Source organism: Cnephaeus nilssonii (assembly GCF_951640355.1).
Source record: "Cnephaeus nilssonii genome assembly, chromosome: 6".
NCBI lineage: Eukaryota > Metazoa > Chordata > Mammalia > Chiroptera > Vespertilionidae > Cnephaeus > Cnephaeus nilssonii.
The window spans coordinates 41,818,415-41,832,197 of NC_137077.1; the positions used below are offsets into that span (position 1 = coordinate 41,818,415).

General features: G+C 37.7%; 1 protein-coding gene across 8 annotated transcripts in view; it reads left to right on the forward strand.

Annotated features, from left to right (window-relative positions):
* The window catches only part of PPHLN1 (periphilin 1), a 108,754-nt gene that overhangs the window by 31,130 nt on the left and 63,841 nt on the right, over window positions 1-13,783 (forward strand). For all 8 annotated transcript variants that reach the window (XM_079775616.1, XM_079775618.1, XM_079775620.1 and 5 more), the window contains one exon: window positions 8,053-8,264. In XM_079775616.1, coding sequence (XP_079631742.1) covers window positions 8,053-8,264 — 212 coding nt within the window. The remainder of the gene's footprint in view (window positions 1-8,052; window positions 8,265-13,783) is intronic.

The following is a 13,783-nucleotide window of genomic DNA, read 5'->3' on the forward strand; positions in this document are numbered from 1 at the left end:
TTCTGAATAATGGAAAAATAAATAGCAAAAATATAGGAAGTTGGATGATTTCTTGGAAGATTTGCCTTTGCAGACGATTATCCTGAATTGGAGGAACCTAATCACATTGCACTGATTTCTTAGTGGTCCTCTGGGTAGCTGACCTAACACCAGATGATAGTAGCTGAAATTGACAAGGCTCACTTCTTTTGGGCTTGTCATGCAATCCTATGCTATTTGTATGTTCAAAAGAAATCATTAAAATGTACTAATGATTTTCTGACAATAGTTGGTCTCACAATTTGTGTTTTCATAAAATAAATATTAGTGAAAATTATTTTCTCAAAGATTAAAAGTTCTGTTCATTTTCCTTAAAAAATCTTTTCAGATCATGTTAAATAAGGAACGATATTTTTTCTATATCACATTTTTAGAAGAAATAGGCACTTTTCTTTTTAATAAACATACATAAATTACACATCAAGGTGTACAGCTCCATGAATTACCATAAGTGTAACCACAATTTGGTTAAGAAATAGAATATTACTTGTATCTAGAAGCTTCTTTATACCCCTGCTCAATTACTTTCCTCCTCCTCCACGTAGGTGATCATTATTCTCACAAAGCAATATTAAAAGTCAATGGGAAAAATTACATTTGTGTCTTTTACAATTTTTTGTCAAAACAAACTGTCAATTAGAAATGTACAGGGAAATGAAAAAAGATAAACCTAAATACTTATTTAGTACACTGTAATTTAACACATTAGAAACAATGAGAGTTAAAGAGTTTTATTTCTTTGTACAAAGCTTATTAGATTGGTGCCATCTCATTGTATAACTTAAGATACAGAACAAACATCTTTTTTATGCCTTGGTGAACTGTCATACTGCATTCTAAGGTTGGATCAGTTTCCAACATTTATCTTTGCCTTTTCATTGTGAAATACCTCTGAGAGTTCCTTTAATGTGAAGAATTTTGTTCATCTCTCTTCCTCTGGCACATTTCATTCTTTTGGTCACATCTTTTTTTTGTAGTTAATCCTCACCTGAGGATATTTTTCCATTGATTTTTATTAGTTTTTATCATAATTATTTTTAAAAATATGTTTATTTTATAGTAGTTTGCTTCCTCTACATACCATTTTAAAAAATATACTTTTATTGATTTCAGAGAGGAAGGGAGAGAGAGAGAGAAACTTCAATGATGTGAGAGAATCATTGATCGGCTGCCTCCTACATGCCCCCCACTGGGGATTGAGCCCACAACTGGGCATGTGCCCTTGATCAGAATTGAACCTGGGACCCTTCAGTCCATAGGCCGATGCTCTATCCATTGAACCAAACTGGCTAGGACTCCATTGATTTTTAGAGAAAGTGGAAGTGAGGGGGAGAGACAAAGAGAAAGAAACGGTTGCCTCCCACAGGTGCCCTGGAGATCGAGCTTGTAACTGAGGTACATGCCCTTAACTGGAATTGAACCCGGAACCTTTCAGTCCTCAGGCTGATGTTCTATCCACTGAGCCAAACTGGCTAGGGCTCACTTTCGTCTTTTATGTCAATAAGTTTGCCTTCAGTAGTTGCCTCAGGGTACAGTATCTTGAAGGTAAACACTGTCAACATTCTCATAGTCAACTATTTTTTCTGTAACTCCTTTTATGTTCAGTTTGAATTGTACTCCTATCGTTAGCACTTTTGTATTTCTTGACTGCACCATTGTACCCCACCAGTTTGTACAGTCAAAGATGTCATATCTTCAGACATTGATTGCCACATATCCCCGTTTATACCACCCTGTCCTCCTCTTTGTACTCACTGATAAATTTCCAGGATCCCATTCCTTCTTCCTCGATGATTATAATTTCTGGCTCACAGTCTTCCCCTCCATTCCTCTCTATCCTGATTGGATGATAACCTTTTAACAGTAGGTCGGGATTGGTCTTATGTTTTTCAGCTCTTATCTTTAGCTATCCGCAGGCATGGTCAAATCCTAGAATCATCCTTGGGAATTGTTCTGCCTCTTTCATGGGCTCTGAGTTTCTGCTTTTGACTTAGAGCAGTGGTCTGCAAACTGCGGCTCACGGCCACATGCAGCTCTTTGGCCCCTTGAGTTTTTAGCAAAGGCCAGCTTAGGAGTACCCTAATTAAGTTAATAACAATGTACCTACCTATATAGTTTAAGTTTAAAAAATTTGGCTCTCAAAAGAAATTTCAATCATTGTACTGTTGATATTTGGCTCTGTTGACTAATGAGTTTGCCGACCACTGACTTATCGATGTCATCCTTATATACAGCGCTTACATGTTAGTGAGATTCTCTATTTGGAGAACCTTCTCAATTTTGTGTGCATGAGAATCACCCGGAGGGTCTTGTTAAAGCCCAGAATCCTGGTCTCACAGAAATTCTGATTCAGTAGGTATGATTTCATGCCCCTTAATGGGCATTTCTATCACCTTCAGGTAATGCTGATGCAAGCCTGGAGACTGCATTTTGAGGAACACTGTTCTAATTAGTACTTTCCCTCAAAGGGTAGAGATCAAAACTTGCTACTCTGCCTCAAGCTTCTGTCACATTCTTACTTTGTTTACTTCCTATTGATGACTTCTAGAATTACTTTACTGAGATAAAGCCCTTCTGAGATGAGATTTCTCATATTTTCTCTTCGGGAAATAAGAATTTTCCTCTTTATCCTTTTCATTTTCGTCTCTTCTTTCCTTCAGTGCCATTCTCTTCTGTTTGTCTCATTTTCTCCTGTTGATTTTTGGCTTCTTCCTTATCAGTAACATTCTTGAGTCTTAAATTATGAGTTTCTCCTTCTACAGGAAATTAACCCTTTTGCTCCATTTCCAGATGTGATCAAATAAGCTCCTTCCCTCAAAATATTGTCCCAGTTCTCTCTCTTCTTCCCTCTGTCAAATTTTGTTGACAGAAAAGTAATGGCTTAAAAAATGTCTTAATTTTTTCTAATGTGCTTTGGTTTCCAAAGCTTCACTGGACAGCCCAGTCACTGGTCATATGACTCCTAGGTCTTAAATGCAGAGATCTCTTCCAACTTCTGCAGTATTTGATAATACTTTCTTTTCCCTTCCTTCCTATGCTTTTAAGTCACTGCCTTTAAATTTTTTTCACTGTTCTGACTACTCTGTTCTTGTTTGCATAATACCCTTTAATTCTGCTCTGCTTTTTCTTGAAGCTTAGAATACTTTTTCCACCACCTAAATTTGTGCTGTTCAAAATGGGGACCACTAGCTGAATGTGCCTATTGAGCACTCGAAATATGGCAGTTCACACAGATGTTCTGTAAGTATAAAATACACAGATTTTCAAGATTTACAATGAAAAAGAGAATATAGCTTGGACAGTGTGGCTCAGTTGGTTGGAGCATTGTCCCATACACCAAAAGGTCACAAATTTGACTCTGGATTTCCCGTGAGGGCACGTGCGGGTTTGGTCCCAGGTTGGGGCACATACGAGAGGTATCCTATCGCTGTTTCTCTCACATCAATGTTTCTCTTCCTTTGTCTCTCCTCCCTCTCTCAAATCAGTAAAACATATCCTTGGGTAAGGATTTTAAAAAAATAAGAGAATATTAAATATCTCACCAAAATTTTAATATTGATTACATATTGATAATATTTTGAATAAATTGGGTTAAGTAAAAAATACTAAAATTTCACCTATGATTCTTTACTTTTCAAATGCGGTTAGTATATTTGAGGCTTGAAACAATGTTGATCTAAATTTCATCTTTAAAAACTTACAGGTTTCCCATCTAATATACATTTCTCTTCTGAATTACAGTACTAGCCCTCTGGAACATTTATGTCCCATTCTCCCAATCTGATACTAAGCTTCTTCAGAGTCAGGGTAGTTCTTCATAGTTATTTTCATATATTGGGATGTAGGTGTAGATGTAAAAAATATATATACATACACACACATGAATAAATGATGGCTAATATTACCACTTTATCAAAGAGGATACTTATGTTAGAGAATACCAATTGTGATGTGTGTGTGTGTGTGTGTGTGTGTGTGTGTGTGTGTGTGTTTAAATTCTCACCCAAGGGTATTTTTCCATTGATTTTTAGAGCTAGTAGCAGGGATGGGGAGAGACAGAGAGAGAGAGAAACATCAGTGTTGGTTGCCTCCAGCATGTTCCCTGAGCCTGCAACCGAGGTACTTTACCGGAATTGAACCCGGGACCCTTCAGTCCTCGGGTCGACACTCTGTCCACTGAGGCAAACCAGATGGGCCCAATTGTGATGTTTTTACTTAATGCTATTGGCAATAGGAGAGGTTGATGTGAAGGGGAGGAGACATTACTTTGCTCTGAGATATTGAAATCTGACATGTATTTTCCCCAAGTGTATCCAGGCCATGGATAGTTCTGAACAATTTATTCTGTTGTGATTTTACTGCCATCTGGCGTCAGGACCAGGAAACTGTAGCTCAGAGTTTCTTTCCTTTTCTCCCGAGAGAAAGTAGGCAATCTTTTCTCTCAATATGGGCCTGCTCCTCTCCATCCCCAAAGTAAGTTCACAGTAAGAGCTCATTTTATTGCAGTGTGAGACCTTTCTTCTCCCCTTGGAGCACTCTCCCCTCGGCTCTCTTGGTAACTTACCCCTTTCCTTCATGTTTCTGTGACCATCTTTCATTTTCAGACTGCCCATTTCTCTCTCAGGTGGTAGTTTTCTAGCCCCAAATTCTGGACCTTCTACTCTTTTTATCCTTTGTTTTCATCCATACGCAAGGCTTAAATACTGCCTATCTACGGACAAATTTATTGTTATAACCAAAATCTCTTCGGGTCTTTGCATCAGTATCTCTAGTTGCCTACCAAGAGGTTACATGAGGTTTCAAATTAGCATGTTCGAATCTAAGATGTGGATTCCCCCATGCCATCCCTACTTCTCATAGTTTTCTTTTCTCATTTCAATAATCCATCAACGCCAGAATTCTGGGAATCAGCTTAACATTTCCTGTCATACTTACTACATTTATCATGTGCCATTGAATCTTCCAAGGTGTCTTCTTGTACATGTTAAATTTGTGACTCCTTTTTTGCTCTGCCGTATCTAAGCTATCACTGTCTCTAGCCTGGACTGAGTAGGTTACCAGTTAGTTTCTTTGCATGCACTCTTTATTGTATTTACATGTTTTATTTTTTATTTTTATTTTTTAATAACAGCCTTTCTGACTAACCCGGGAGTCCTGTGGTGGGAGAGACTGCATGCATTTGGTTCACCATTAGGTCCCTAGCACCTGGTACAGTTCCTAAAATCTGTGTAATACCTGTACAGCCACTCTGGCTCTCACTGATGTTGATGTGACTCCTGTAGTTTTAGTGATTAAACTTGAATATATTAGAATTTCTTTATTTTAGTATTTTGTTCAAGTTCATTAATCATGAGTTTTTACTGTTTTTTGCTCAGAGAAACTTAAGTGTATCTATAAAGGCAATATATTTTGGATACTAATCAGATAATGACAACAACCTACTTACATATTGGGGAGTGCTAGTCAATATGCTGAAATTATTTTTAACATTGGAAATTTCATGCCATTACTTTGTCTTTTAGCATTCTTCTGAAATTTAAAGTTCTTTAATTTTTAAAAAATATGTTTTTATTGATTTCAGAGAGGAAGGGAGAGGGAGAGGGAGAGAGAGACACAGCAACACCAATGATGAGAATCAGTGATCAGCTGCCTGCTGCACGTCCCCCACTAGGGATCGAGCCCACAACCTGGGCATGTGCCCTTCACCAGAATTGAACCTGGGACCCTTCAGTCCACAGGCCGACGCTCTATGCACTGAGCCAAAACAGCTAGGGCTAAAGTTTTTTAATTTTAATATGAAGGTACATTTGCTAAATCTTCAATTAAAACCTGTCTGATTCCACATGTTCTTTTAAATAGAAGCCCAAGTCTTAATAGTTCAATAATTTTCATTTGCTTTATTGTTTTTTTTTAATTGATTTCAGTGAGGAAGAGAGAGAGAGAAAAATCAATGATGAGAGAGAATCTTTGATCGGCTGCCTCTTGCATGCCCCACGTTGGGGATGGAGCCCGCAGCCTGGGTATGTGCCCTGACCTGGAATCGAACCGTGACCTCCTAGTTCATAGGTTGGCACTCAACCACTGAGCCACGCTGGCCAAGCTACTTTGTGTTTTAAAGATAGTTTTGATTTTATAGTTTTGCTAGTTAGGCTTGCTTCCTACTTTGAGTTAATGATATTACTTAATAAAGAAGTTTAATCCTATCTAATAAAAGAATAATATGCAAATCGACCGTACCTCCGCTACATCCACAAGCCATGCCCACCAGCCAATCAGGAGTGAGTATGCAAATCAACCCAACCAAGATGGCTGCGGCCATGGAGCGAGCAGGAGGCTTGGGTTTCCCTGGCGATGGAGGAAGCCAACTTCCTGGTCTGCCCTGGCCTCCGCTGAAGGCTACAAAGTTTCAATTATAGAAGATAAATAAATCCCAGATACCAGGGCCTACGCTTGGGTCACAGGGGGCCATGGCCGGCCTGCCAACCACCACAGGCCCCTCGCCCAGGCCGCCCCACTCCCCAAGGGAACCCCCACCCTGATCCAGGACACCCTTCAGGGCAAATCAGCTGGCCCCCACCCGTGCACCAGGCCTCTATTCTATCTAATAAAAGAGTGATATGCAAATTGACCATCACTCCAACACAGTATGGCTGCCCCCATGTGGACACAAGATGGCTGCCACAAGATGGCCAGCAGGTGAGGGCAGTTGGGAGGGATAAGGCCAGCAGGGGAGGGCAGTTGTGAACGATCAGGCCAGCAGGGGAGGGCAGTTGGGAGGGACCAGGCCTGCAAAGGAGGGCAGTTGGGGGTGATCATGCCTGTAGGGGAGGGCAGTTAGGGTTGACCAGGCCGGCAGAGGAGGGAAGTTGGGGGCGACTGGGCCTGCAGGGAAGGGCAGTTGGGGGGGACCCAGGCCTGCAGGGGAGAGCAGTTGGGGGGAGACCAGGCCTGCAGGGGAGGGCAGTTAGGGGTGACCAGGCCTGCAGGGGAGGGCAGTTAGGGGTGACCAGGCCTGCAGGGGAGGGCAGTTAGGGGCAATCAGGCTGGCAGGGCAGTGGTTAGGGGGTGATGAGGCTGGCATGCAGAAGCGGTTAGGGGCAATCAGGAAGGCAGGCAGGTGAGTGGTTGGGAGCCAGCAGTCCTGGATTGTGAGAGGGATGTCCAACTGCCTGTTTAGGCTCGATCCTTCCGGGATCCGGTCTAAACGGGCAATCGGACATCCCTCGAGGGGTCCCAGATTGGAGAGGGTGCAGGCTGGGCTGAGGGACAACCCCCCTCCGTGCACGAATTTCGTGCACCGGGCCTCTAGTTTGTAAAAATAAAAGTGATTATAAAAAGTTGGTTTTTAGAGATAAGAATACAAATTTAGAAAACAATGACTTAATAAGCATATATCAGGGTTTCTCAGCCTTATCATTATTAACATTTTCGGTAAGATAGTTTATTGTTGTGTGTGTGGGAGCTATCCTGGGCAATGTAGGGTTTAGCAACATCCCTGGTCTCCATCCACCAGTGGTAGCCCTTCCTTTCTAATTGTGATAACAGACATGTTTGTAGGTATAGCCAAATTGTCATGTGGGGGCAAAATTTCACCATTTGAAAATCAGTATATACTGTACTTGGAAGGCGATAATAGGCCATGAAGTATCTCACTTGGGAAGTCTTTGGCATCCTTTAGGTGTCTGAGAATATGATAGCTGGGTGGTATATTTTTAATGGCAAAAAGATGTAGAAGCTATTTGACTGTATTGTTTTCACATTTTAAAATTACTGTGCTTGCTTAAAATAAAGTAACTTTTACACTTACCACCTGGTTCTATCCCAAACTGTGAAAAAACGATGCATTCTAAAACATATTTCACTGATAAAGTTTCATTTTGTGGGCTGACTTCAGAAATTAGGTGGTGGTAGAAAAGGGAACCAAGATTACTTGAAGAGTAGCTGGTATTCAGAGCTTTTGCCATTGTGGATATGTGGGGTAAAGGATATAATTAACCTCTTTTCTTTTCAAAGGGACGTGAGAGATGGCTTTAGAAGAAAAAGTTTCCACACTTCCCATTATGTGAGGGACCGGTCTCCTCATAAAAGAGAAACTCCGTTTTTAAGAGAATCACCTGTTGGCAGAAAGGATTCTCCACACAGCAGATCTGGCTCCAGTGTCAGTAGTAGAAGCTACTCTCCAGAAAGAAGCAAAACTTACTCTTTCCATCAGTCTCAACATAGAAGTATGTATTTTAAAAACTTTTCCTTTTTCTTTTACACTGATGAGACAGTACTAAGACAGATTGCCTTATAGGTGCTGTAGAAGGTATATTTTTTAACGTTTTCTTTTTTAAAATTTCACTTACAGAAAAATTGAAAGAATAGTTTAATGAACACCACACAAACACATACACAGGCACTCATTTTCTAAACCATTTCAAGATGCAGTCCACATGATATTTCACTTATAATTCTTCAGCATTATAAGCATGTTGGAAGGTTATACACTCCTGATTTTCTGCCATTTTGTGCCGTTCTAACCTCTTTAATCTTTTGTCACCAGGTAATATCTCTGTATATCTGACAGCACATTTTTCATGAAAAATATCACTGGTTTTCCCTAAATATAAAGTATAGCCTTATAGAATTTAGAGTTAAACCTACTTTTATGTTTATTCTTTTGCAACCTTCAATTTGTTTTCTTTAAATTTGGACAAGCATGACATTCTGTGCAATAATGTCATCCTGACTGAGTTGCGTAGTGTGTGTGGGAATAAATAAATGAAATCTTCCTGTATTATATTTCTAGACTCTACTACCTGCTCATTCACAAAAAATTTCATTCACAAAAAATTTCTTCTTGCCTTCTATATTCAAGGCACTGTGTTAGATAGAAAGATGTCCCTGTCACCAAGGAACTAGAATATGTATGTGTATTTTCCCCCAACTGGTAACAACTTTATCAATTTGTAAATATAGCATATGTAAAATATAACTGATACAAGAATCAATATGTCATAAATGAGATAACCTAACATGAGCAGGTCAAAATAAGAGAGATTCTCACTCTGGGGATGGGAGAACATGACATTTGGGCTTATCTTTCATTTCAGATTTCTGTAAGTGGAGAAGTATCTACTAGGTATAAGGAATTATAAGTCGAGAAATCAGAAAAGTCTAGGATTTTTTTTTTCCTTTTTAACTCCTTTTCTATTATCTGTTTTTTTTCAAATAATAACATTTTTAGTTTAACAGTCTGTGCCTCCTGGGTGTTAAGATGGATGGAAAATCACTTCAGGTTATCAGAATGTCTCCATTGGAGCTGTTGCTGGATTCCTGTATTTAAGAAACATTTATCAATTGTTTACTATTTTCAGAGCTAGATAGAGTGGGGCTTCCAAAAAATTTTTTTTAATTACATGTGTATGAATGGTCACACACATATGTCTGAGTGCTTAAAATGTTTTCAGAATAGTTCCAGGTAACAGTTTTATTCTGGAGTTCAGTGTTAACAGTCTGATATTTCCTCCCTCTCTCCTACCACCCTTCTCTCCATCAAGGAGAAAAACTATCTGAAAGTTGTAATGCATGCTCACACGCACAGCCAGAAATATCCAAAATTAGCCAGATACCTTCTAGGAACATAGTTTTTGTATGTATATGACTTAAATCCAAATCTATTAATGATTTGATTAAGAGGAGGAAAGTATCATGGGAAACTGATTATGAAGCCTTTCAAACAAAGCATGAGTAAAATGGAGGCTTGAAATTCTTACCTGACAGCTTATACTAAGGCTGTTAAGTTATTTATGATAGTTATTGGGTGAATTAGATAATGCTCTATCCATTGAGCATGCTGGCCATGGCTGGGCTGAACTATTAAATGTTTTTCTATGCTCCTTTCATGTAAATGGTTTTCAGAATAGTTGCATAAGATCATCTGTCAAAAAGATAATGAAGTCTTGTTTTGATCAGTAAATGGGAAAAGTAATTATTAATTCACATATTTATGATACCAACTTTTGCTTTAAATCTAATTGTAACAAATATTGATAGCACCTTACCTTGCTTTTCTTAAAAAAAAAAAAAAAAAGGACTGAGAAACAGGGTCCTTCAATGATCAGTCATTTAAACTGGGTTAATTAGCAGTATTGTATTAATTTAGTTTTCTAATGTAAATGAAAATTTTGCCATAGATTTTATTTTTAATTTTTAAATTACCTTAAGTTCTATTTTTTTCATATATTTTTATTGATTTCAGAGAGGAAGGGAGAGGGAGAGAGAGAGAAACATCAATGATAAGAATCCTTGATCGGCTGCCTCCTGTACACCCTCTACTGGAGATTGAGCCTGCAACCGGGGCATGTGCCCTTGACCGGAATCGAACCTGGGACCCTTCAGTACACAGGCTGCTGCTCTATCCACTGAGCTAAACCAGCTAGGGTTTGCCATAGATATAAAATGTTTGTATAAATAACAGGTAAAAATAATTTTGCTAATTTTATCATTTTGCTAATTCTTTAACTTTTTTTTGCTTTTTCATACTTTTCAGAGTAATTTTACTTATTTTAATAATCACTTATTAGTTTGGCCATGGTAACCATTTTTTTATTAAAAATTGTTTTTCAATTACAGTTGACATTCTATATTATATTAGTTTCAGGTGTTTAGCACTGTGGTTAGAAATTTATATAACTTGTGAAGTAGACTGACTGCTATAATTCTAATACCTACCTCTGGCACATGGTAACCATTTAAGGACTAATTATTCATAATTCTTCTGTGCATTTAATGTCTGTTATGTGCTTAATTATAAGCCACAGAATGATTTTTACTCCTTTTTCATCTCAACTAGTTATTTCCCATTTTGAGCTTATACATGTGCATACGAACACACACGTGCACACATGCACTTAATTAAATTTCTTTTACTTGGCTTTTTGGGTTAAACCTATGGAACTTTGTTCTGCTTTAGACTGATTATCCTCCTAAATCAAATTATTTTTATCATGTGCTTCATGTATAAGACTTCTACTTATAACTTAATTGGACTAATCTGGTCAAAGCTGTGACTACCATATTATTTTTTGTTCCTTTTTGTTATCCATATTTACATGCCACCAGGGTGGGTTGTCCTAGTTAACCTCATTTCCTTTTCCTTTGTTTATGAGACTGTTCTAGTTAAAATTGTTTTGAATATTTTTTTAAAATATGTTTTTATTGACTTTATAGAGAGAGAGGAGAAGGGAGAGGGATGGAGAGATAGAAACATCAATGAGAGAGAAACATCATGCTCCTGCAGCTTCCCCCACTGGGGATCGAGCCTGCAACCTGGACATGTGCCCTGACCACCGGAATCGAACCACAACCTCTTGGTTCATAGATTGATGCTCAACCACTGAGCCACACTGGTCGGGCTTGAATATTTTTACTTGAAGTTTATTTTTATTCTAATTAATCTGACCAAACATCTCCCCATTTGTCAGCTCTCTCGGATATTTACTTTCCCATTTGACTCCCCCTTTTCAAATGAATCCTATTGTTTTCCTAGCTCAACTTTTATTTATCTTTTGTTTAGGATTGATTATAGCATTGTAATGCACCAGAGATCACTAAGTTTAGTCACTCATACCCATTCTTTGTTAAGTACTTCCTGTGATGTTTAATGTATCACAATCTAGCCTTTCCATCTTTGTATAGCTCACTTTAATTAAAACAAAATATTTTCCTATAACATGTACATAATGCTATTTATCTTAAACCCATAAAGATAATATTTTTTTATATTATAACCATTTTATGTATTTGAAGAGTCCCATCATAATCTTCTCGATTTTTGTTTTTCAGGTATAAATATATTTAGTTCTTTCAGCTGTTCCTTTTATTTGGCATGATTTTTGGACCTTTTGCTTTGCTAAATTTTTTTCTGTTCCTTTCAAGTTGTGATGCCAGAAGTAAACTTTTATTTTGTCAACCACATTGCATTACTGATCCTTACTGAGACTGTAGACAATTGAATCCTAAACCATTTTCCTATATTTTATTCTTAAAATGCTCTTCAGCTGTACTTTTTCTGATGCAATTGTTTGTGTATAGTTAATGCATTAAAAAAATCTAGTTATATTAAATTTCATCTAATTAACTTTGGCTTATAATTTTCTTCCATAGAGGTTTAAAAATCTCATTTAGTGATCCTATATATTAGCAGCAGATAAATAGCTTTGTTTTATCTGCAAATGAAGTATGCATTATGTGTTTTATATTAATCATTAATAATTTTGTAGAGTAGCGTAAGGTAAGACCTAATATAGAAACTTTAGAGACCTTTCTCTGTGGACTTCAGCCATTTATCTGCATTATTTGCTGTTATTCAACCAGTTGTGATCCCCAATCTTGTCTTTCTTTCACTTGTGGATTTCATGGAAGACTTGGTACTTTGTTGAAATTCAAGTTATAAAGCATTTCCTCTATCAAAACAATGGCATAAAAATTGCCTTGCCTTTTTTTTAAACATTAAAGGCTTTGTGGCTCCTGGGATGATTATGTCAGTGATTATAAACTGCCTCTTTGTTAATTCAGTCTAAACATTTGCTATAGATTATAATGTCAACTTTACCAGTGATGCTCATATATGAATTAGGCAGTGTGACATTTTGGTTGAATTTTTAAATATCATTACTCTGGAAGATTTGGAAATTTATTGTTTTTGTTGATCTATGTCTGTTTGTCTTTCTTTTTAAACCTTTATTGCTTAAAGTATTACATATCCCCCCCCCCCCCCCATTGACCCCTTCCAGCCCCTGCCCCTGGCCTTTACCACCCTATTGTCTGTATCCATGGGTTATGCATATATGCATACAAGTTCTTTGGTTGAACATGTGTCTGTTTTTTAGTTCTGACTTTGGGCCCACGCTCCCCTTATTTTCTTTTCTAATCCTCACCCGATGATATGCTTATGGATTTCTTCAGAGAGCGAGAGAAAAACATCAATGTGAGAAACATTGATCTGTTGTCTTCCTTGCATGCCCCAACCAGAAATCCAACCCACAACCTTTTGTTGTATGGGATGATGCTCCAATCAACTGAGCGTTGTTTTTATTTTTTAATATATTTTTGTTGGATTTCAGAGCAAAAGGGAGAGGGAGAGAGAGATAGAAACATCAATGATGAGAAAGAATCATTGATCGGCTGCCTTCTGCATGCCCCCTACTGGGGATCAAGCTGGAAACCCGGGCATGTGCCCTGACTGGGAATTGAACTTCGACCTCCTGGTTCATAGGCTGACACTCAATATGCAAGACAGAATTCATAATTTTATGATCTTTAATGATGATTTTTTTTCTAGTAGTGTCCTTTGTTCTTTCATAGATTATCAATAACAACACTTAATTAGGATTGTATGAGTCTGGTTAGGTTTATCATGGCTTTCATCCGGATAACACATTAGAAAGACCATATCAAATTTATAGCTTTTATTTTTAAAGAGTCATCAAATATTGTTTTATTAATATTTAAATCAGCTATTATTTCAGAGAGTCACCAAATATTACATTCTTTTAGAACTTTTAAATGTTTGTTAGAATAATAATCTGCTTCTCTAGCTTTGATTTCATCTGCATGGAAAGAACTTTATACCTGGTCTATGGAACCAGTACTTGAAATTCCTCTTCATTTTCTTCCTTCCCATTTATTCTTTCACTCACCAAAATATGGACTTGGATTCTGATTTCCTTACTGCCCTATTCAGAATTTTTCTTTCCTG